General features: G+C 49.7%; 1 protein-coding gene across 4 annotated transcripts; it reads right to left on the bottom strand.

Annotated features, from left to right (window-relative positions):
- Positions 1-479: 479 nt before the first annotated feature.
- NAT8L (N-acetyltransferase 8 like) lies at positions 480-24,396 on the bottom strand. 4 transcript variants are annotated; one of them, XM_084517295.1, is made up of 5 exons: positions 24,031-24,396; positions 22,667-22,831; positions 22,367-22,457; positions 13,057-13,100; positions 480-952 (listed from the first exon to the last, which is right to left on the bottom strand). In XM_084517295.1, exons 1-5 carry the CDS (start codon positions 24,353-24,355, stop codon positions 585-587), a joined length of 993 nt encoding a protein of 330 aa, XP_084373421.1. In that variant the 5' UTR covers positions 24,356-24,396; the 3' UTR covers positions 480-584. The 4 variants fall into 4 exon arrangements, with proteins under 4 accessions (XP_084373421.1, XP_084373423.1, XP_084373422.1 ...); XM_084517297.1 differs by lacking the exon at positions 13,057-13,100; XM_084517298.1 differs by lacking the exons at positions 480-952; positions 13,057-13,100 and adding an exon at positions 21,620-21,833.
- Positions 24,397-24,741: the final 345 nt, after the last annotated feature.

The following is a 24,741-nucleotide window of genomic DNA, read 5'->3' as shown; positions in this document are numbered from 1 at the left end:
CAGTGCGATGCGTCAGTGCGTGCACACGCTTCCTCTTCATGCATTGTAGCAAGCGGGTTGGGCTGGGGGGCTTTCCCCCCCGGCTCTTTCTTTGAAAATGATTAACCAGTAAATAAGGGTAAGATGAATGCATATTCTATACTTACTGGTGCATGAAATACTGAAATCTGCATTCAAGTAATTTTTCCTCTGCGCTATTACGAATGCGTCGCTGTGTTATCTTACATCTGGAAAAGGAAAAGACTATGTACACCGGAGCTGTGGTGCTGTCTTGCAGGTAAGTTTCTGTGCTTTATGTCGGTACCTGGGGAGGAAGGGCTGCAGGTCCGCGGCCCCGTGCGCGGAGATGGCAGGACTGCCAGCATCGCCCCCTCCAGCACGTGAGGGAGCGGCGCCCAGTCCTGCCACCCGGCTGCACGGAGCAAACTAAAAATGAGATGGGGGAACAAGGGTGGACAAAATTGGCAAATAAACGGCGACAAGAAATAGAAGGGCAATTTATTATTATTATTTTTTTTTTTTGGAGGAGGGGAGGAGGGAGGAGAGAAAAAAAATAACTTTTTCGCCTGGTGGGTTGGGTTTTTTTATTCTTCGCGCAGCTGCAAGCGGTAGCGGTGGTAGCGAAGCTGGAAGAACATTCTCTCCAGCAAGGAGTGCGTCATCCCCGGCAGGGCGTAATGTTCAACCACTCCCACGTGCTTGAAGCCCAAGGACTCGTACAGCTTGTGGGCCGCCATCTTCACGGCCGTGGTCCCCAGTACGACGGAGGAGTAGTTGTTGAGCATGGCAAACTCCAGCACTTTGCGGCCCAGGGCCTTGGCGATCCCCTTGCCGCGGTAGTTGGAGTCGACAGACATGCGGCGCAGCTCCACCGTGTTGTCCTCCTCGTTGCCCCGCGCCGCCACGATCCCCACCACGTTGCCGTCCAGGACGGCCACCCAGAAGCAGGAGCCTGCAGGAGACAAAGCACCACATGTAGCCGCCGGCGGCGCCGGGGTCGGAAATCATCCCTTGGTCCTGACTTGCAGGCAGTCACAGCTCTCCTGTCCTGCCAGCAGACCTCTCTTCAGTGAACCCCGGCCCAGAACAGGCCCTTGGCTGCTTGTCACAACCCCCCAAACCCAACCATGGCACACGAGGACCAGCAATGTGGTCGTTCACTTTGCTACCCAACTCCTCCTCTACTCCGCGTTGTATTTCCACCTGAATGCCTCAGCATGCTGTGGTGGCATCACATCCAGCTGCTCGGGCTGGCCAACCAACATGAAAGCCAATGAAATTAGGAATTACTGCTACTCCAGAGCATTGCAGCACCACCCGGCCCCACCAGCAAGGCAATTTAATAAAAACAAGTGCAGTTAAAGGAACAAATTACTTGGGCCTTAACTCAAGATCTTCAGATAGCATCCTGGTGAAGGAGGTGCCTTGAACTGACCCAAGAAGATTCATGCTTTCAGCACAGGACAAACATGATTTCACCTCAGATGTTGCTCAATTAACATCCAAGAAAACCATTATCCAATTATATCAGCTAATGAGGGACACACTATGACAAAACTCTTGCCCAGAAGGAAAGCACAGACTTTAGCTGCTCAAGAGGAGCAAGGCTTTACCCAGAGACAACCGACCAAAGGAGAGACCCCTGTCACTGTGACCTGCAGGCAGACATTGGCTTTCTCCTTCCTACAGCAGGAGACAACTTGATTTTGGCTGCGGCTCCACCTTTAGCACAGGGATTGATGCTGCAAACTGCCCTTCCTGAAGGCAGAGCCTCACCAGGATCCATAGAGCCACAGGGGTGGGAGCACAGGAGCACACAGCAGGCACCCAAATGGGGGGAAATTAAATACATACAGTAAGTCCCCAAGTCTTGTAGTACCTGGGGAGAGCAAAGCATGGGGAGTGAGGCTTTGGGGAGGTGGATATGACCCATGGCTGAGCAGCTGAAGAGCAGTCAGGCACAAAACAAAGCACCCGGGCTAAATCCTTGCCACCGGGCCCAGACACACACAGCACCAGCACTCGCTTTGGCTCCCACCGCCAGCAGCCATCGCGCTGTTGCTATCTAGGTCAACAGCTAATTTTTAACACACTGGGACCCATCTTGACCCATTTATCACAAGCAGTTAAGACATCTCCTTGCCGCTACTGTGGTGACAGTGCTGCTTGTTCCCCTGCATTTGCCCAAACCTCACAACGTAATTTAGTCAGACAAGGCCCGGACGAGGCCTAGGAGTGCTGAGGGCCAGCAGCTGCTTTCCCTCTGTGTATAAATCAAACAGCTCCACCAGCTCACGGCTCCGTGATGTTTTTAAAAGTGCATTTTGTGTGGTTGGTGACCCTGTGTCACATAGCAGTACCCTGCCAACCCTCCATCATCCACCCACTGCCTCTCCAGGTGCGTCCCACCTGGTGCAGCCCAAAAGAGTTCCACACAACAGCCAGTCCTTGCCACCTTGCTCCTGGGGCTGTTCCTTCAGCACGCTTGGCTTGTCCTCCCCAAGACAGAGACACCCATCTGTGCATCTACCAGCACTTCTCCCCACATTCATTAATATTTTTCCCTTCCTAACAAGCCCCATGTGTGCCCAAGAAGCCAACTTACTGCTAAAGCTTACTTGACAAAATGCTTCCAAGGTTTGTAAAACAACACATTTCCTGAATTTTTAGGATTTTTGCCTATTTTAAGACCAAACCTGGACACATCTGCCATGACAGAGCCCACCAGCTCTTCACAGTCCTCCAACGTGCCCAACCCCACACCAAGCGCCAGCCCCACTGCTAGCAGCATGACAGCAATGCTCACATCTTGTTAGTTTTTACTTACAACTTTAAAGCTTAATTATAATGATTTCAAGTTCAACATGAAAAGAAATAGTAGCTGGCACACCTCCCGGTGTGTGTTGTGCATGAAACGCTTATAATTAGCGCCAGACAGGACACATCTGCTCAAACAATGCAAGTTGTATTCAGCTCCCGTTTGCACCGGCGTGAACAGTCACCAGGACTTTCAGGGCTCCGTGCCCACGGAGGACTGCCTTCCACCAGACCCCAGCCTGCAAAAACATGCCGGGATCCTGAAGGCCGCTGCGAGCCCAGCACCGGCTTCCCCTTATGGGGTGGCCAAATCCCTTTTCCCCAGGGAGCCATGCTCCTCACCCACGCGGATTTGCTGCTGAAAGCTGTTTTGGGCATCCCCATGCACACTGCTGATCCCTGGCTGATGCTCTGAGCAAATTCCTCAAGTTTCAGAGAAACTGAAACTTTTTGGTTTGCTTTTTGCCTGAACTCACTGTTTTTTTGTTTTGTTTTGTTTTTTACCATTCCCAGCTAGCTGCAGCTCCTCACCGAATTCCCTCCTGCAGCAGCACCCACATCCTCACCCCTAAGGTCTAGGGGAGGATCTCCTGCCCATCTTTTTGGGTCTGAGGGGCCTGAATCAGAGCCCACCTCGATTTTGCACTTCTTCATACCAAGGATGAAACGAAATTACCTTCCCCTCACCTGTCAGCAGTAAGCAGCAGCCCGGCTGCCAGCAGTGCTATTAATAGCGGGCGCTGACGGTTTACGTTCCCGAACCGCGATCTGAAAATAATCACGGCTGCAAGATAAACACACGCCCCAACGGCTGCGACTCCCCCTGCCCTTCAGATGCTCATCTTGTGCCAGTGTTCGCCTTCACTCTCATCCCCTCCATCTCCTGGTATCCCCCCATTACTCATCGGGACAGACACCCAAAGCCCTTTCAGCTCCCACTGCCCCAAACTGCTCTCCAGGTTCCTGACCCTGTAAGACCACCACAAAGAGCTGCTCTTGACAGATACCTTGCGTTTAACTCCAGCTGCAATATCCCTGTGCCACAAGCTCCTCGTGTATCTCCAGAAATGCCAGCTCATGCCCAGGCCTCCTGTTTGGACTCAGCCTTGTTGCAAGCCCCCTCCATACCACGTCCATGTTTCCCATGCGAACAACTTCCAGAGTAGCACCTCTCCCTAAAAAAGACCCACCCAATGTGCCTCCATGCTTTACCATACGATGAGGCTTCTGCTGCATTTAAGACCATGAATCACAGAAAAAAAGCTTAGTTTGGGATTAGAAAACCAGCATACAGTGGCACGAGCTTTATAAGAGGAAGGATGCTTTGCTTGCAAGCAGGAGTTTAGAGGCCAGTTGTCACACAAGACCTACAAAAGGCACTGTAAAATAAAGCAAAGCCAAGGCTCCTGTGTCTCCCACCTCCTTAGAGCTATATGAAATAGCTGGGATGGCAAAAGGCCAGCAGTTCTGCCTTATCAGCCAGTAAGTTAAACCAAACAGCTGGCTACCAACTTGGACTTCACCACAGTGAAGTCTCCCGGTCCTACAGGCCCATCACTTAAGATATATTTTATTTACCGCACCCAGAAAGCCACGGTAACAGTGGAATTACTGTAAGAAATGCACAAAAATGAGCTGGTGGGGAGAATAACCTACAAAGGTTGGCCGTGTTTCTTCAGCTGAGGACACAGCTCCACTGCTCTCGTAAGCCTCTCCTGTCATGAGCTGCACGGCGCTCCCCCACACAGCCGACAGGGATGGTGGGTGAAAATCAGTTCATTTATTTTTTGCTGCAAATTCTTCTACACCCTTTAGGGAATAAAAGGCCAGTGGGTGGATGGGTGGAAAGATTGGAACCGAAAGCAATAGCAGAGAGTACTGCTAGAGGAGAGGAAAATGAGACATCAGCCTTCCCCACCACCCGGAGCCCTACAGGATTAAATACCACAGGTTCCTACTGCTCTCCAGCGTCCCACAGTGCTCAGGGACAGCTACGCCTAAAACCAGAATTTAATGGCAAAGCAAAGCTCTGACTTGGCTTTTTTGTTGACGCGACAGAAAACACGCACATTCTGGGATATTTTTAAAATCCATCTCTTTCTATTAAATTTCCAGGGGAGCAGGCAAAGTCCTGCTGCCCCAGAACTGCCTCTCTGTGCCGGTGCTCAGGGCACAGAGCCAGAGCAAACCCATCGCTTCCCTTCACGGGGCTGCGGATCAGCTACCACCTGACTGGTGCCAGTTTTGTGGGGTTCACTCCCCTGGGATAGCTTTCAACAGAAGCTCACCCCATTGGAAACCTCACCCTGAAGCAGACCGGCCTTTTCCCTCTTTCTTCATGGAAGGCACTGCTATGGCTGCAGCCCCATGGCTGAGCTCTTATTTCACATCCAGGCAGCACACAAGCCAAGCAATTGAACTCAGAGCAGGCTGGGTGCATGCATGCTGGTTTCCAGCCTTTTTCCCTTCGCAGCAGCTCCAGGAAGGAGCAGATGCCCAGGGAAGAGGCACTGCCAGCTCGCACTGCCAGCAAAATGAGGGCAACTCCCCCTCTTTCAGAGGTGGCAACTTTCACGGCTACTTGTTGAACGTCCCTTCCAGACAGACACGATATCCCTTCAAGCACGGTTTAGAAGGATTGTGATTTTTGGTTCTGCTTTAGTGTGTCACCACGGCACAGATGTGAGCAATTCCCCTCCTGGCTCGGAGCTGTCGCAGGCAACATCCTCAGAGCACCCTCCGAGCAGGAAGACAGAAGGATGCTGATGGCATGGGAAACTCTGGCCGGGCCTCCTCAGCATTAAAAACTGCAAATCCACATCCCTGGCAGAGATGGGACTTGCAGCTGTGCTGAGGGAGGAGGCGGAGGTCTCAGTGTGCACCTTCAGCGCTGGCTGGGAGGAGCAAGAGCCTTGCCTCACATTGCAGCATTGCAAGCCCCCATCCTCAATCTTCCCCTGGGTCACTAAGGTAGGGGGAAAAGGGCAAGAAACAAACAAACAAACAAAAAAAAACCAGCCCAGCACTTCCCATGGGGCAGGATCTGCAGCTTCTCACTCATATCACACACAAAAGCCTGCCAAAACTGACAGGCTTGCTAATCCCAGCTGCAAAACCTAGATGCCCCGAACTCCTTGCTACAACCCACTGACATCCTGTGACCCAGTGCAACAATACCACGCAGGAATATCGGCGGGAAAGGGAATGCAACACACTGCCCCATCACAGAGCTTTAAATATGTGCCCCTGTAGTCCATCGCCCAGCCTCCTGTGAGGTTTTGGGCAGCCTGAGCTGGGTGGTGCACGGGGAGCCTGCAGGGGCTGTGCTGCACCAAGCACTGCAGCTGTGCTACTCCTGTTTTTATTAAAAAGCCCCAAAGCTCGGTGCCTCACCTCTCCTCCTGCCAGCACTATTTATATAAGCAGCTTTCAGTGCTTGCTGCAGCAACTGGACGAGTCCCCAGCCCAAAGCTGACGGTGTCCCGGTCATGCATTGCTATTTGAACTCCCAGCCTTTCATCCTGCCTCGTCCTCCTTCCCCTCCATCCTCAGCAAAGCGAGGGGCAGACCAGCCAAGTTAAATCAACATCAAGTCAGAAAGGAAATTTGGGTTCTGTGAAACAAGCGCTACTAACCAGGGCAGGAGGGGACTGTGCCTGTGAAGCACGTTATTTCTCCTTACCTCCGCTCTTCCCAGGTCTTTGTTTCTCTCCCTTCTACCTTCCTAGTTGCCCTTGGCTTCAAGCAGGGCTGAATAACAGCTCCAACAACTTCTGCTAATAACTCTACACTTGACTTCAGTTAAAAAGGCATTCCTGGAGGGCTCCTACAAAACAATGGCATTTCTGAGTAGTTTATGGCTGTGGAAAGTGGATGAGATGCGAGATACCCTGCCTTGACACTCCTGACACCCACAAGCATCCCTCTGCAGCAGACAAGGCACAGACATTGGAGCAAAAAAAAAAAATATGTCAGGGACACACAAGAATTACCCATGCATGAAATTAGAAACGCTGTGGGACCCCTTCCTTCACATAAATAACTCCACGCAAGCTACCAGTGGAGGATTCATCGCCTCACCATAAATAACCCCCGGCTGGAAGGGCGCAGGGCCGAGCATCCGCGTGCAGGGGGTGGGTGCCAGGGGCTGATTCACGGGACACCCGAGGGGCAGGCGACGAGATCACCTGCACAGCACCAGGAGATGGATGAGCTGCCACCAGCCCCGGCTGCCTCTCCATCCGCCTCCTTTTTCATCTCTGCTCCCTTTCATCTCTTTTTTTTTTTTTTCCTGCCCGCTGCCGCTCCACGTTAGAGGCCGACCAAACCACCCCCGATGCTAGGAGGGTTTTTAGCAGTGTCACCAGACTGCAGGAGGATCGAATGCTGGCTCCTTTCCCAGGACAGCAAGGAAGGGAGGCTGGCAGCACACCCGGCTGTGCCAAGGGCCAGAAGGGCACCGGCCCCACACATGGGATGGGGGTGGTGGCAAGGTGTGGACATTGCCCGATGGAGCTGGCCTGCCCCCAAGAGCACCCTGCTAGTTTGTCGCAGGTATTTCTTTCCAGGGTGCCAAAGCCCCTCAAAAAAAATCCCTGAGATGTCAGCAGCTAGCCACAGTTTCCTTTCACAGGTTTTTGACTGGAGACAAGAAGAGCACATTGTGCAGCAGCCAGATCTCTGAAAGTAGCCAGGTTTGGGCCGACACCTCCCACTGTCCCTGCTGGAGACAGGACCCAGCAGGCATCACTGATCACCTCAAAACCTTTGCTTAAAAAAACTCCCCGTTCCTCTGGACCACAAGGCAGCTCCTACCCACACACCTTTCCCCTTTGAAGCCTCACGAGGACCCAACCTGGATCAACAAGAGCCCCATGTCAGCACGTCATGCTCTGATTTCCCAAAAAGCCTTTGGTCCCCAGGGCCCAGAGTGTCCCTGCTCCATCCATCAGCACACATTTAGCTGTCTGTGTCCCTCTGCTCCCTGCTGTGCAGTGAGGAGACCAAACTACCAGCCTAGCCCTTGTGATCCACCCGCTACGCCACCAGGCGAAAGCACAGCCTGGGAAACCAGGCAGCGGCTGGGGTTTTTGCATGAGATCAACAGTTATCAGTAAGCAAATGATTAAATAGCTTAAAGGAGCAGCTAGAGACTAAAATATACAATTTTGGTCCAGCATTTTCGAGCTGTGTGATGACTCCCCCCAGACCAACATCACTGGCTAAGCAGAAGGGACTGGTCTGCAGAGTGACAAAAAAATGAGTATTTAAAGTATTTGCAGAGCAGATGTTCCCTATGCATCCCAAATCCTCGCTAAGCCTATAAATTGTGGAGTCAGACCTTAAGTAAGCCAATGCCTTTAGTATTTAGGCTGTTCTTAGCTAGAATTTTAAAGGAGGCAAGGAAGCAAGACTTTCTGCCAGCTTTGCTAGCCTGCATCCTTCCCAGTAACTGCTCCAAATGACTGCTGCTACAATTAGCTTCTTGTTAAATCAGTTTACAAAATAAAACATGCTGCTGGTTGTGTTTTAAGCCAGCTTCTTAAAAGGACACCGTTAATGCTCCATCTCCCTCTTCTTATCAATCTTTCACTCTATGGCTTTATTGCTTTCTGAAAGGTACTGAACTTACACTGCGGCACATTCCACTTCCAAACACTGAAAAAACTGGAAAATCGAGAATTATTGGATGTTTTACAATTCATTATTTGCTGGCTGGCTTCTGCTTTATGGGCATTACTGTAAAAAGGCACTGAGCGGTATCATCAAATGACTCCGTTTTCGCTTAGCAGTTGGCCTAGACATAAATCACATGGGGAAAATGGGTAGAATCGATCTTATTTTAGCCATCTATCATTACTCGTCTGGTCTAAATTTAGCCAAGCCTCTCTTCAGTTGAATAGAATCGCATGTACCTACACAGGAACTGCACCAAATGCTTCACAGCAAAGGGAGAAACTAATGCTACATTTACTTAAGGTTAAATAATAAAAGCGGTTCTGATCTCTGCAAGGACTTCTGAGGAGTTTTATGCTGCTCTACCAGAGGTCAGCAAACTTTTAGGCAAGATAGCCATTGAGAGAGCCTCCCCTTGGCAAACAACCATCGCAAAGCCTGCCCAGAGCTCTGCCAACGACCACTTTTAACCAGGAATGAGGTCGGCAAAAGGAATTGCACCCAGACCTAGGTGCAAGCTTGGGATCCAGCATAACAATGCTTTAGTACAGAATAATATACGCAGGTAGAGCTCTTTAAATCAGGGTTGAAAGCAAGGCTGGAAGGGGCCTCCCCCAGTCTACAGGGAGCCCACCTAGCTGTATGTAAGAAGAGGTGACTAAAAGCATTTACTTACTTAGAAAATGGAAACCAAAAGGGTCCCACCTGCAGAAGTCATTACATTTCTGACTACTTTCAGGGGCATCAAGGAATCCCATGCCACAGATGTGATGCAAAAGGGCAAATGCATGGTTTGGAAGTGTTCCGCTGTATGCCACCAAGTGGACGTCTACATCCAGCCAAAAGATGCTGTATGGCACCTGTCAACAGCCTTGAACAAGTTTGCTGCTGTGTTTTCCTTTAGCTCATTAATAGGAAATGTTCCTGTTGCCCTCAAAAGCCTCTGAATGGGGATCTCATTACTACAGCAACTGATGAGCAATAATTAGGAGTAATTAGCAATAGCTTATGGTGCAGACACGCTGACCAGGAAAGTCTCAGACCCCAGGGCAGCTCCTCTGCTTCGAGGGGTGCATTGGGAACTTACAGCAGGGAATGTTTCACTCAACTCCACCTGGCAAAGGGAAACTTCCACTGCACTCCCCCAAAACTAACAATAAATACGACTGCTCCACTAAAAGCCTTTCTTTCTGCACATGACTGGAGTTTCACAAGAATCCTATCTCGTTGCAAACACAATGAATCAAACCTCCCCAAGCTCTACCTTCGCACTGTATTAAGAATCGACGGGAGTGAAAGAGCAGCCATAAGCAGTCACATTTTCTCCAAAACCCCACTGAATAATTCATTGCTCAAAGTAGAAGAAGGCAGGAAAAAAAGGAAAAAAATGTCAGGGCACAGATTTGATACAAACTGCAGGTTGAAGGCAGTCAGTAAATGGCTTGATCTCCTCAAGCCTATTGCTAGCAACAAGTATTTCTTCCTATTTCTAGTTCAGCACCATTTCAAGCTGCTGTGCAAGTATGACAGTGCTGCCTGCCCATAGCTCAGGCATCAGACAAGGCCACCAGTGACAATCAGCTGGGACCTGCCACCCCACCACGTGATGAAGCTGCCATCCTGAGCTGAGCCCTCACAAACCATCACAGTGGAGTGGGAAGGGGGGAGAAAAGCAACTTCCACACATAGCAGGCCAAGAAAAAAGGGTCGGACCCAACCCTTTTGGCAGCTGCAGATGCCTCCTTGCATTTGGGCCCTCCAGGAACCGAGAGCAGTTAGTAACACCAGGGGACAGGCAGAAACGTCAGACGAGACAATCCAGAGGCAATCCAGTCCAAGAAGCCTGTGAATGATCCTTGCAGTGCCCCCCACGGACTTGGGCTGTCAATTAACACCCTTCTTGCCTGCAGACCTTTTATTTTTCTAGATTTGGTATAAATGTTCACTCCCTGGAGGGCTGTTCTATTTATACCCAACACAGCTAAATCTGGCCCTGGGGTAAGGTTGTTGTGTTCCACCTGCACACACCAACGCGCAGGGCTTTGGGCTTTTCTCTCCTCCCCTGCACGCTGTCAGCAGCCTTGCACATCACTGAGATCAAGCACTGAAGCAGCTCGTGCAAGACTTGCCTTCTTTCTGGCATGTAATAATGAAAACAAAGGCTCTCGTTGTTTTCTTCTTCCATCCTACCATGTGCAGACCCCACCAAGACCCGCACATTGCTTTGATCTTTACCTCTCAGCAAACCGTGCTGCACGTGAAACCACAGCCCTGCCACGCCGCAGAAAACAAGCACCTTGAGGCTCACTTGTTGAGAATATGCTCCTATGCCTCATCAAGGCCAACATGGCTGGGGTGTAATTACACCAAACCCCGCTACGTCCAGGCGGAAACTAGCACATCTGTCGAGTATAGCACCAAAAGAAGATTGCGCATCCATAAATACATGGTCATCTGCCCAGCTGGGCAGACAATGGACCTGTCGTGGATGATGCATTAACGTGAAATGAAAATTGCATGTATAAATGTCTACATCTCAAAAATGAAAAAAAAAAAAAAGGGAAAAACACAAGAAAAAAAAAAAAAAAACCTTTGGCATGTGCTCAGACCACCACACCAACAACTCTGACCAAAACTCCTAGAGAAACCTAAACCAGTTCTTCCCAAATCTGCAGCGATCACCTAACATCGCACGCCCAACATCCCCACGAATGGGATTCCTTCCCCTTTGGCCCCAAACTGAACGCCGGTCATGAGACCAGGGACTTTAAAGAGCTCTGTGAAATAACCAACAGAGCAGGCAGAGAGCTGAGCACAGAGGGCGACACGTGGCACTGAAGGGCAGCGTGCTCACAGGCGGTGAAAGCAGAGACCTGCATGCAGCACATCATCCGGATCGTGAGGATCCACTCATCCATGTGAGCAGCAACCACAGCCAGGAGAGATGCAAATCCACAGAAATGGGGTAGAAATGCAGAATTTTGAGGATCGGGTGGATTTTCCCTACTATAAAAGCAACACTAAATACATATGAAACCCCCAATATGAAGAGCAAAATGAAATTAAGAGCAGGTTCCTGACTGAAACAACTCCTTCTGACACACCAGAATTTTCCCTAAAACATCACGCACTCATCTCGCAGCTAACTCAAACTGGAGGCAGGTTTACCCCGTGTCACTGCATTTCCCGTTCATGCCACAGGTTTCCTGTAAGGATCAAAGCAGCACGTGGACCTGTGCTGAAGGACGTCCCTTAGCATGCTTTTAACTCCCAACACAGGACAAGGGCTTCAAGCACACAGTTAAGTTAAAGCAAATGCTCCAACAAAGCTTTAAGCTAAGCTCTCTTGAAGCTCAACTTCAGTAAATGTGGGGAGGTGTTTTTTTTGTTTATATATGAGAATTTTACTGAAATCCTCTTTAGCTGTTTGCATTATCCATGAAAAATGTTCCCACTTCTTAAAAAAAAAAAACAACAAAAAAACAACAAAAAAACAACCTTGCAGATGCTTTGATGCTTTTCAGAGTACTGAAGGCTCACCAAAAAAGCACTGTAAAACTCGATGATGGCTTATTTCTGCACAAAAATCTCCGCACAGCTTGATGTTATCCTCTGAACATTCACAGGTTCTAAAATCAAACCTGATGTGTATTTTCGTAGCCATTAAGTGAACCTAATTGACTGTACAAGCGGCACAAGTTTGAAAAGGTGTTTCAAGAACACCCCTTTCAAGCAGTTTGAACTTTTTAAAATAAAAATCCACCTGAACTCTCATTACCATGCCATTCTTACAATACCTTCCCCCCTTACTTGCTTTCCCTCTCTCCCAAGCAATCCCACCCCCAGTGACGTTGTTCCGATGGCGATGACTTTACCAAGACTCTCACGTGGCTGAGCCACTGAATTGTGGTTATGGAAGACAGCAGCTGAGCAGCTGACATGCTTTTACAGCTCTAACCAACCATTATCTAAAATTGGTTAGCGCTTGAAAACGGCAGGTGCTCCAAAACCAGCCCATTTTGAAAAGCTTCTCCTTGCAGCTCTACTAAATACATTATTTTAAATTGAAAAATGGCATATTTAGGTCTTCCCTGGATTCCCACTTGAAGTGTTACACGGGGTTTCTGATGCTGCTAGCTAGTTCCAGGGAGGAGGAACAAATTTGGCACCTCCAAAAAAAGAACAAAAAGCCCTGATCGCAGCAAAGGACTTCTTACATTTTTTCCCCCCTGTATTCTGACTGTAATAATGATTTTCTACACCCCATTAAAATGCTAAGACTGGGTTTTTGGGAAAGAGTCATCGTGGAAAAAGATCAATAGGCCATGTCCAGATACATCTGAGCGAGGCAGGTCGGAGGCTTTAAAGGTGTAAGAAATCCTGTTGCTGGCAGTTCATTTGCCTTCAGGCAAAATGTTCTCTCCCCACCACATGGGTTTATGCGCTGACACACTGTGTTTTCAGCTTAGCAGACACAATATCCTCGTGCTGCTGACTTGTATTTGTTTTCTCATTTTTGTTATTCCGAGCATTTTACCAACAAAAATAAATCCTTGTGCTCACCATGCAGGACATCTGAATGACACGCTAAGAAAGAGGAGAACCGCCTGTGGAATGAAATTAAGCACAGGGATGTAAGCACAAAATTTAAAAACATAACAGGGGGAGGAGGGAAAGCTCAGAGACATGCAAAGGGAGGTATTAGTGGTGTGGGACCACCATTTTGGGAACTGCTACAAGTGACAAATGAAGCAAGGGCTGACCCAGACAAACACATGGCGGAGTTCAGCACGGGGATAGGCAAGAGAGCCAAGCAGGATCCAGAGAAGAAAAACCAAAACCATTGCAGTCTGACACAAGGCTGCAAGAAGTGGGATAAAGAACTGCAGTGGCAGGGGAAAAGAAGGGGGAAATGGAAAAAAGCAACAACTGAGAAGCCACTGTTGGTTCGCCATAGCTGCTGTTACGATTTGTGAGCAGTTTGTGTGACTGCTGGATGCGAGGAGCGCCAGGGAGCCATGCACGGCTGGCCAGCTGGTCCAGCACCCCCACTTCAGCCAGCATCTAGTGCAGAGACCGAGAGCTGTGACTGTAAAAAGCAAATAAAGCTGCACCTCTGATGCTGGTTTCCAAGTCAGGATTCAAGCATGTTGGCAAGAGAGCGCTGGAGCAGCTTGTATAGCAATTACTGGTGATCGAGAGTAAGTCCAGGCAAGTAGTTTACTTAAAAATGCATTTTTTTGTCGATTCAAAACAAGTTACAGGTCTGTCCTGAATTCACCAAGTCTTCAGCCAGGAAAAAAAAAAACACACATGAAATCCAGACTGGCACTACTCCTGCTCACGGCTCGTCCCCACATCGCTGATGGGCTACTGGGATTTTGGAGTGGGTCCCCCCCAACACAACCTCTTTGACTTCTAGAGCAGGATAAAATGCCTCTATTTATCATTAAAAGGGGGCTGGGATCCAGGTGGTCCAGCACTGGCTTTGTCTGTAATAATGCCATACAAAAACCCGAGTCCTAACAGCATGGTATTTAGGGTGCCTGTCTGGGAGATAACATGGCTCTACTGTAATCAGCTTTTTTTTTTTTTTTTTTCTTTAAGCATATACCTGGAGCTGGTCTTTGCTTCGTAACAAAGCCTGTAGCAAAGCCAAGACTTGTTTCAGGCTGAGGAAAGCATTACATTCACCACTAAATACAGATTTTTGGTTCCTCACAGTGAGCAGAAAAAAAAAAGGGAGCAGTAAATCAGTTTAATTTCAACCAAAACTATTTTCCCTTTTATTTTCTAGCTCCTGAACAGAAGAATCATCTTCTCGTAAAACCCTGGGTTTTCAGTTTTGCCACTTAGATAAAATCTCCAAGCAGTGCATGAATTTTAAGTGACAAAATTGTTACTTGCAAGTTATCACTGCAAGCAGTACCCACTAACGTGAGCCTAATGTGTTGCATTTTTCTGTTAGCTTGTATAAGTGTAAACTGTTGCAAATATGATTTATAATAGTAATATCTCACATAGCCATTTAAAATATAAATATACAACACACGTTCCCTGCCACCTGTCTTGAACAGGCTTTAACTCACAGAATCCCTTTTAAAGCACAAACCCAGCTTGGCTTTAAACTCTGCAAGGTCCAGGTCAAAATTTCAGGATTATCCTTTAAGGAACAACACCTTCAGCTCTGGAAAGCAGCAGCCGTCAAGCAGTTATAGAAGATGCTAAATGATACAGGATGTGCTTTCATAAATACTTAATTGATCGCTGGGGTCCAGCGGGTCAATAGACTACTTAAAAGAATGGCTCGAAGCCATCTGTAACAGACACCGTGGCACACACCTGTCTCTAACCCAACCAGCATGAACTGGTTTTGGTGCCTTAATAAAAAGCAAGGCCGAGGCTTCTTGGTGATTCCAGTTTGCCTTTATCAACAACAAAAAAAAAATCAACAAATCTTGTTATCGGCACTGCTTACAAATGAGGGATTTGTGAATAGAAGCTATGCAAGACGCTCTGCTATCTTTGGATTCGCTTGAAGACTGCTTTCATTAGCCACCTGTCAGGAAAAAAATGATTCCTCAGCTTCCTACAGGGGGGGGTTAAAAAAAAAAAAAAAAAAAAAAAAAAAAAAACTAAAAATATGCTTTGAAGCTCCCCGTTTCACTGATGCAGAAAGAAACAACAAAGGCCACGCATCACGGAACCAGACACTGGCAAAATTCTCCACGAAGCCTCTCCTGCGGATGGAAGAAAGCAGCACAAAGCAGGCTATTATTTGTAACAGATCCTCAGCACTGCGTTACCAAACCACAGGCATGGGCTCTGCCATGCCTGTCAGTACCAGTGAGCACCCCGGGGCAGGATTCCCCCGCTGCCATCGCCAGCAGCTCGCCCATCTCGGGCCAGGCACGAACATCCCAGCAGCTGGGAAAAGCCCATTCCCAGCCCAGGGACTTGGATGAAGATTTAAGCCCGCAGAAGGAATCTACTGTGAAATTTGGAGAGTTTGGGCTGGTTGAAAATCACTCCGTGTACTTAGGTATTTATGTAAGAGACTGGTTTTTGGTATCCCTTCAAAAAACTTAGAGGCTTTAAGATACAGAGATGATAATTTCTGAAGTATTCAGGCACCTGGCTGTGCACACAGGGATCACAGACACTCCTGAAAAAAGCCCTAAAAATCTAAATATAATGCCTCTGGTGCTTGGAAACAAGATTCCAGCTTGGGCTGCTACTTCCAAAATTCAGGGTAAGAGGGGCTCAGAGCTTCATACTTTTAGATCTCTCGCTGCTAATCAGGTACCCAATGTGGAGCCAATTCTGAAAGCCTTCAGCTGAAACATATTTTGGGGTAATTGTTTTAAATCCCAGCTACTCCAAAGAAAGTGAGAGGAGGAGGAGCCATTGAATGCACAGTTAAACTTGTTGAGAAAGTTCTGTATTCTTCCTTAGGTTTATTCACTGAGACAGTCACGAGAAGTTGTATCCAGCCAAAACATCAGAAACCAACCAACTGTAGAGAAAAAGCAAAAAAAAAAAAAAATTGCTCAAAGCCAGTCAAAAGAAGAAGGCCTGATGTTGCTGCCCTGTTCACACTCACAAGCGCAACTCACGTTTGGCAGTCCTGAGGAGCTAACGGTGCCTAAAAAACTGCTGACGTTCGATTCACACAACTTATTACTTCTTGTATCACAGATTAATTAAGAGCACTTGCACGTACTGGGTTTTTAAATACCTGCAGACAGAGCTTGCTTTCAGCAGTGCCATACCCCCAAGTCATGGCTACCCATTTAAATACTGCTGCATGAACTGACAGCCACGTCAATTACCTTGAGAGAGAAATTTTGAATGCAAGGGAAAAAAATAGGTTATAGTGCTCTGCAAAATTTACTAGAAAATATATTTTCATTACATTTTGACATGGGAACGTGCCAAAGCTAGTGGATCTGAAGCGAGGTCTATTTTTGTCTTATGGATATGCATGTTGAGGAGTGGGGTTGTGAATATGTTCCTACTCCAGTAATAATGAAATGAAAGGAGAGGGGAGCAAGGCTGCAGTGGCTTCCCCATGAACGTGTTTATCCCATTTGTGTCTGCGCTACAGTCCTGAAGAAGCCAGACAATTTCAGTTTTCCCATGGGCAACCCTCTACTTACAGCATTGCTCTTCAAGATTGGAAGTTGTGCACTGCCTAAGCATGCCTAAAACAGGAAAAAAACTCTGAAGACCCAGGCATCACCACCCCCTTCAGCCCCACCAGGTGTTTATCAGCACGAGCACAGGGTTGGGGCAGGGCTGGCCGAGATACCAGAGCAGCTGGGGGCCAGCAGAGACGGCGTGCCTGTGCTTGGTCTTGTGCTGGAGAAAGCCCTGGGGACTTTCAGCCTCAGGAATGTGGCAGGGGGTGGCATGGCAAGGTGTCAGGTCTGTCCCACGTGGGCTCCCAATGACCACAGCAGCAGAGGACCTCACATGTGGAGCACTAATGTCAGAAGAGGTAGCTTTCGGGAGCAGCAACCTGACTTTAATGACATTTTACATGATGCAAATAATATAATATTTTGGTCAATTACCAACACCAGACAACACACATCCCTAGCACTCAGAGACATGAGCTGCTGTTTATTGCTTCCTGAGTTCAGTTCAAGACAGGCACTGAGTGTGAGAAATACCAGAGCAGGCAGTTCCAGTTCAGCTAAGGTGTAAGTAACCAAAAAACGACGCTGGGAATTGTTAAGCACTCATCTTGCAGGAGGCCAGTCTGAAATATCTTCAGTGCATTTTATAGTGGAAAGCATTGTGTCTGAAGCTCTCTCATCCTAATCTTGCAAGATCTCTCTGATGTGCAGATCTCATCTCTTGAAGCATCACCATCGAATGGCCGAGATGCCACCACTGAAGACACTTAGAAAAAAGGCCCTTCAACTCCAAAAGATGAGACCTGACCTCCACTCCCAGCACTGGTAGGAGCAGAGCTGAGAAATGCTGTGTCTGGGATCAGGACACAGCCTCTCCTCTGGGTTTTCTGCACCCACTCCAAGCCCCAGGCTGGACTCCCCAGCTCTCCGTGAGCAGCGGCACGCACGAAAATCCCGACCCACGACAGCCAGTGCAGGGGTTTGGCAGATGCCCGAGGTCAGGGCGCTGCAAAGCCAGCAAGAAATGCTGGAGATAGGGATGCCTTAGATTCCTGCTGCCTCTCGGGCATGGGCAAGCAGGGCAGGGCTCTCCAAAAACACATTCCTGCACTGAGAAGCAGCAGCCCCGAGCCCCCTCCCAGGGTCAGGTAACTAAGCCCTGGCTTTGCAAAGCAAGAGCTGCTCTATTCTTTCAAAACAATGTTATCAGCAGGCAGCGTCCCTCCTGCTTATCTGGCGGCTCAGCTGCTTGCTGAGTTACCCAGAATGTGGAAGAACTGGAGCCTGGGGGGCTCCATCCACCTCCCTGCCGCAGGCCATCGCCCCCACCATGGGGAGGAACCCCCCTGGCTTGCACAGGGTGAGGCAGAGCAACCACAGCTCCCAGACCAAGGCTCCTCCCAAGGTGGTCCCTGTATTTGCCTCATGGTCCCCACACTGGCCTGGTACCCCAAAACACCAGCATGCCTGGGGAAGAAGGGCCAGCCAAGATGGGGCCACTCACCCCACCAGTGCCCTCCAGGTTTGGCAGCACAGAAACTGCAAAATTTCTCAGCCAGGTGCTCGTCTCCTCACATGCTCCTGGGGTCAGCCCTATCGGTGTCAGCTCCGTTCTCTGGCATGAAAAGCCCTGTGCCAAGCCCAAGAGCACAACTGAAATACCCATTCTGCAGCCAGATGTCCCACCGAACGTGAGAAGTGCCTGGAAAGGAGAGAGCAGTGCTGCCATGAGCAGGGTGTCACCTCCTCACAAACCCTCTCTGAGCCCACCCCAGCTGGCATCCCAGGAGGACATGAGCCCAAGATCTCTGCTGAGAAGGGCAGGACGTCTCTCTTTTGGGCCACCCGAGAGACACGCTGCCCATGAGCAGCAGGGATTGTACCCTCATGAGCCATCCCTGTTTTAGGATACCAGCGTAACCTATTCATGTACCAGGCGTGATGGAAACCCACTCTGCCCTGCCCATCAGGACAGCCGCCTCCCTGTACACAACTAGCAAGGAGAAAGTCCAAGATGGGGACTCCCAGGAGGTGGCAGAACCGCTCCCTCCAGTCCTGCCCACACCACCACAGAGCGATGGCTGCAGACACGCAGCCACCACCAAAAACCACAGCTGCCAGCCTGGCGTGTTGAACCTAACCCAACATATCCCACAGCAATTCCTCAGCTTAATCGGCTGCACTTCGCAAGGCAGATGCCCTCAGGCCTCCACCAGCTCTAGCAGCCACAGCTCTTCAAGTCACCTGCCCATCCTGCTGGGGCAGAGGCCTACAAGGAGATCTTCGCACTACCACCACCACACGCACCCATACAGCAGGTCAGGACAGACAGCAGCAGGAGATGAGGCCTGAAACTACCACAAGAAGACATGTCTGTTCATCCACAGAAGCTCTGCTCATTCGGGAGGGCAGCGGTTTCACGCCAGAAGCGAGGAGCTCTGGTTTCCATCAGCACTCCAGCGGAGACCTCAACCTCGCAAGAATCTTTCCAACACACAAACCACCACAAAAATACACAAAACAACCAACTGTGACAGAAGCTTGAAGAGACACTGTAAAATTGATTAGTCGACAAAACCATCAGACCATAAAAGAAGCTCCAGCTGTGCTCCTCTTATTTGCGTAGAGCCCTGCCTCCTGCATTTCTCTATTTAAAATTAATATATTTTTTTTTTCATTTACTAGAGCCCAAGTTACTCTGGTTGACAATTAAGCCCATTATCCAATTCCTTCCTTTTCTACCGCCCCAGTGTCTTTTTTTTTTTTTTTTTTAATAAAGAAAATAAAAGCCACCAGTAAGTGCTACTTTAAACAAAAAATGCAAGCTAACGAAGAGCTTGCGAAGGCTGGGCCATTCAATCCTCTGTTTAAGATCCCGATCCAGCACACAACTCAACACCAACAACTCCTTTGAAGTCAACAGCAATTCAAGTCAATCCACTGCCTAAGAGCTTAGTTAAACTCTGGCCCAAATTTTCTGCCAGAATCTTGGTGTCAGTGTAGGAGGACAAGAGAAAACAAAGATTTAAATTTTGGCTAGTGTACTTCAGCAAAATCGCTGACAGCACATATTTTTCAGTTCATACAAAACCCAGTGGAGGAAATTTAAGACAATAACTAACTTGGAGACTAGTGGATCAGAAAAACTACAGCAGAAAAAAAAATATTTGAAAAGCAAGTACCACTAATTGTTAATCTTGGTGCTTATGACAACCCACTACAAACTGCGACCTTTCAGTTCTTGCTCTTAAACTGACCCATGATTTGCACAGCCTGTAAGAATGCTTCAGCAAAACCACCAGGAATGACCCATTTCAGTAATTAAAATATTTCAGTAGTTAAAATATTTCCTCCCCAGAGACACCTGCCTGACCAGAGGCTGTTTGCTGTTGATGCTCTGCACAACAGAACCCTGACCCAGGTACTGCAAGCAGCACACAGCAAACACCAGTTTTTCATGCCATGGATGACAAGAGCAAAACCTTGGTTTAGCCCTGACCAGCATCCTGATCAGAGACCTTGAGACCACATCCCAGCTCTACCGTTGCGTCTGTCAGCAAGAATTTGTAAACAAGAATTTGTAAACCCACCATGGCAATGCTCCCTTCCTCTGTCTTCTGTGTTGAGAAAAAAAAAAAAAATCAGCACATAAATAAAGATGCTTCAAAGGAGTGAGAAGTTGCCTGGTCATGCTCCCAGCTGAAGCCAGGCCAACCTGAAGTCACATCAGGTTTTACCTCGTCTAGTTGAGCTCTCAGTATCTACAGCATCCCTGGGCCCCTGTCCCAGCATCTGATTAACCTCCCTGTGACAACTTCTTCCCTAACACCCAACTGAGAAAGTTTTCAGTAATATCTAAGTTGGAACAATAGGCATTGCTTACGAGAATGAGCCCTTCTTGTTCCCACTGCAATAATTTATGTCTGTGTGCTAATTTGCAAACTATCACAATAAAAGACAAACTTGGAAGTTGTTCTATTGTCATTGCTGCCCTTTGTGCAGGGACTGGGGGAGCTGATGTGGCACATTACTGCCTGTTCTCAGGACGTTTAAATAGGCAGTGCAAGTGCTAAGCCTCAGAAGTATGTGGAACTGAAGGCTTTTTCAAGACAACTGTCCTTATGCTGCTGTCTTATAGGGAAAAAATACAACTGTATGTGGGGGGAAATGGGTGCAGAGGGCTGGGTTCATGCCTCGTGTGACAGCACCATGCAGCATCACGGCACGGGGATGAGAACCATGCAAAGTGGCACCACGGATGGAGTCAGTCCTGCCAGTCTCCCCTTGGCTTTACCTCATTATGACCCCAGCCAACTTGTGTAATACTACTATCATCAAGCACCTTTCACAAGCACCAACGATCCCATAAATCTGCTTTTTATGGCATGGCAGAAGCCTAATTACACATGATTAAATTCTGTCAAAAATTAAAGCCCACACACTTGCTCTAAAATTGAAACCAGCCCTGTTAGGTCTCAAATAAAAGCAACACGAATGGTTCAAAGGCACATTGTCAGTGAGGCTGATCTGTATTACGTTCCTGACCCAAAACAAGCTGGGGGCGTTCCTGACTCTTCATGTGAGCCCGTTTGGTTTATTTTCTACAAATGCTGGTGTTACAAATGCCGGAGCTTGGTTCCACACCCAGCCTGGAATCGCACAAACCCCAAGCCCCAAGGACAGACGTGGCTCAAACAACTCGGAAACCCGCACCGCCTGCTCTTGTTCCCCTGCAGTTCCTCGCTACCTCCTCCAGCACTGGGCTTTGTTGAGCCTCAGCACAGAGCTTCGGGAGCGTTCTGCCACACGCCCTTTTAGTTTTGTGACAACAGCTTGAAGGAAGATTGCGCTTTTTAAGGGCACGCGAGCTACATGCAAGTTACACGCTGCTTCACTGTGAATTAAATACAACCCCTGTGTAAGATGGAACAAGATCTGCATGAGATGTGTGCCATGACGGGGAACAAAATCTGAAGGAAGCACTGTTAGGACATTTTGAGGCTTTTATTACAGAACGAGCATCATTCTAGGTAAATGCAGTATCAGAAGTGAGAGGAAGGAAAGTCTGCAGCTGTGGCATGTCCTATTAGTCCTCTAGAAGTGACCAGGAGGAGAGCCTCAGGGAGAGATCTGTCACACGTGGGGAACAGCAATGATGCAGCGAAAACAGTCCCATGGAAAAACAACTGGGTAGGTACCCTGAGAAAACAGAGATTAACGCAGGTGCCTGGCATCACCTCGCTCTCACAGCTCTCCATGGCCACAAAAAGCAAACCTCAGACCCCCCTGATTTCAGGAGACAGCCCAGGTAGCCCCCTTGCTCTGGTTCTCAACACGGGTGTACGCCTCCAGAAAGGAAACAGCACCTTCCCTGCCTGACAAATTGTGAAGCACCTTAGTTTATTATAGTTAATCATGTAAGAGAGTCTCTGCAGCTTAATGAGCAAACATTAGCATTAGGTATTATGCTTTTAATTACATGCATGTACATAACAAATGGATGGAGGCAGTATCCCTTTACATACCTGATCTGTGCCTCTTCCAAAACACTTGCGTTAAGGAAGGTTCTTCTTAAATAATACAAGAAAATGTGCACAAACCCTAAAATGGGCTACGCATTTGGGCTAAGAGACCTTTATCTCCCCTTCTTCCCACTCTGAGACCAGCTCCCATGCATGAGGAGCACAGAAACACCCAGGACAAGAAGGGGGCAGACAGCCTGCAGTAATTACCTGCACTGGGGGGGACGCAGTGCAGCAAGCCCCCAGCAACCATACCCCATCCCTTGGGTGCAGATGGATGCTGCAGAGGATGACTGGACATCTTAGGGAGGGGAAAAAAAATAAATAAAAAAAAAGGGGGCTGGATTTGGGATTTGTGCCTGGTGTGGCCAAAGAGCTGCATTCTGGTGATTCTGGTGACTTTTGAGCTTGCTCAGTGCTGCTGACAGGAGGCAAAGGCGCCAGCAGCACGGAGCAGCCATGTTCCCCAGCAGGGCGGGGGAAGGCTCCCCCCGGGGCACTCGGACTCACCTGGCGGTTTCATGTAATATTGCTCAATATCGGACATGTCCGTATGCAGCGCACAATCGAGATAGTGGAGGATAACTTTTCTACTGAAGTAGTACCTCATGCCCATCAGAAAGATGGGCAAACAGCAGGTCAGCAGGAAGGACTTGGTCACAACAAAGCATATTACTATGGAGATAAGGAAGAGAAATAAACGATACCTGTCAGAAAAGAGAATTTAGTGTTGATTTCGGAATACAAACTCATTTACAAAAAAAATAAATAAATTAAAAGAGCACAGACAAAATAGACATTTGCACACGCAACCACGGCGCGATTCACGCTCTCGGGACTACGGAGCCGAGTGTGTGGCATCCCCGGGGCTGGGATGCCCGGGGGGGAGAGGGGATGCTGAGGGGGCCCCAGACCCCGCTTCTCCCCACACCCAGCAAGGCTAAGTAGCAGCTGAGGGGGGAAGACGGCAGGCTGCGGGCACGCTGCTCCGCAGCCATGTGTTTTCCACTGCGGCATTACTATTTCCAGCCCAGGGAAGCAGCGACTGCCGGGGGAGCCACAGCACCCTGCCCACCTCAATGCTTTGGGGGGGGGGGGGGGGGCGTGCAAGACTCAACGGGGGCTTCTGTGGGTGCCCCTTTGTTGGTGGGTTCCCCCAGCACGACCCCTGTTGAGCTCCCCGCACCTCACTACTTGCTGGGGGTCCCCTGCAACACAGGGCCTCTTCCCACAAGGGATGGGGGGGGCACCTGCAGCCACCAAGGGCACGAGAAACCACCCTGGGGGGTACATTTTGGGGTGTGGGGGGGTCACACGTTATTATTTGCACATGTGGGGCTCTCGTCAATATTCGCACGAGGGGCGCACATTATCGCGGATGATTATGGGGGGGGGGCGCACCTTGCGGGGGTTATTTTGGGCATGCAACCCCAGGAGGCGACCCCCCCCAAAAAAAAGCACACTGGGGGGGATGGGGGGAGCGCTCCCGTTTGTCTCCAAGCAACAGCGGCACGCGGCGGCCCCCCCAAATCCCCCCCGCGCGGGGCTGCGCGGGGGCGGTGCGCTGAGCGCCGGGGAAGCGCGCACCGCTCCCCTCCACCGCGCAACCCTCTCTGCGTCCCCCCCCTCAATCCCAACCACGAAATAACCTCAAGGACAGCTCTACCCGCATCCCCACGACCCCCACAAATGCCTCTTTTCCCTAAAAACCCGCGCAGGGCTGCGGCTCACCCCCCTAAAAAACCACCCCCCCCCCTTGGCTGCGCTGCGCCCTCCGCAGCGCTGCGGCTCCGCGGCGCTCCCTCCCCAATCTCTCCCCCCCCACCCCCACCCCCCAACACCATTTTTTGGGGCCCCCCCAAGCAGGCACTCACCCGCCAGCAGCCCGTAGAGCAGCTGAGTGAGGGGCTGCTGCTTTAACCCCCTGAAGGCCGTGTTGGGGATCCGCTCCATGATGCCCTCGTAGAAGATGCGGCGCACCACCTCCTGCTCGGAGGGGTGGAATTCGCGGATGTACACGTTGTCGCGCCTGGGCTCCTCTTTGGGGGGGGTGAGGGGAGCAGAGGGGGTGCCCGACAAAGTGGGCCACATCTGGGAGGACGAAACAATGATCGTGTCTTTTTTGGAGCCCGGGATCGAGTCATGGTCTTCCGCCACGATCTTGGTCTCACAAACCATCTTGGGAGACAGACAATGCATGCAAACTGCCCGCGGGGAGGGGAAGGAGGAGAAAAACGGGGGAGGAGGGAAAAAAAAAAAAAAAAAAAAAAAAAAAAAAGGGAAAGAAAAGGGGGGAAAAAAAAAGGGGGGAAGGGGGTGGGGGGGAAGGAGCGGGGCTCGGAGCAGGGCCGGAGACCCGCCAGGCAGCGGCGGGGGCTGCGCGGGGCGCGGAGCGGCGCGGCCGGGCGGGACGGGAGAAAGGAGCTGCGCTGCATTTTGGAGAGGCATTTATAGGGCGGGGGGGCCGCGGGTCCCCGGGGTCCTAGAGCCCCCCGCATTGGCTGCAAGGGGTCGCCATGTGATCGGGGGGGGCGGGCCGCCTCCCCCCCACCTCCCACCCTACCCTACACGCCCCCCCCCCCCCT

Source organism: Aythya ferina, assembly GCF_964211825.1.
Source record: "Aythya ferina genome assembly, chromosome: 4".
Taxonomy (NCBI): domain Eukaryota; kingdom Metazoa; phylum Chordata; class Aves; order Anseriformes; family Anatidae; genus Aythya; species Aythya ferina.
This window is presented reverse-complemented; position numbering and strand designations above follow the sequence as displayed.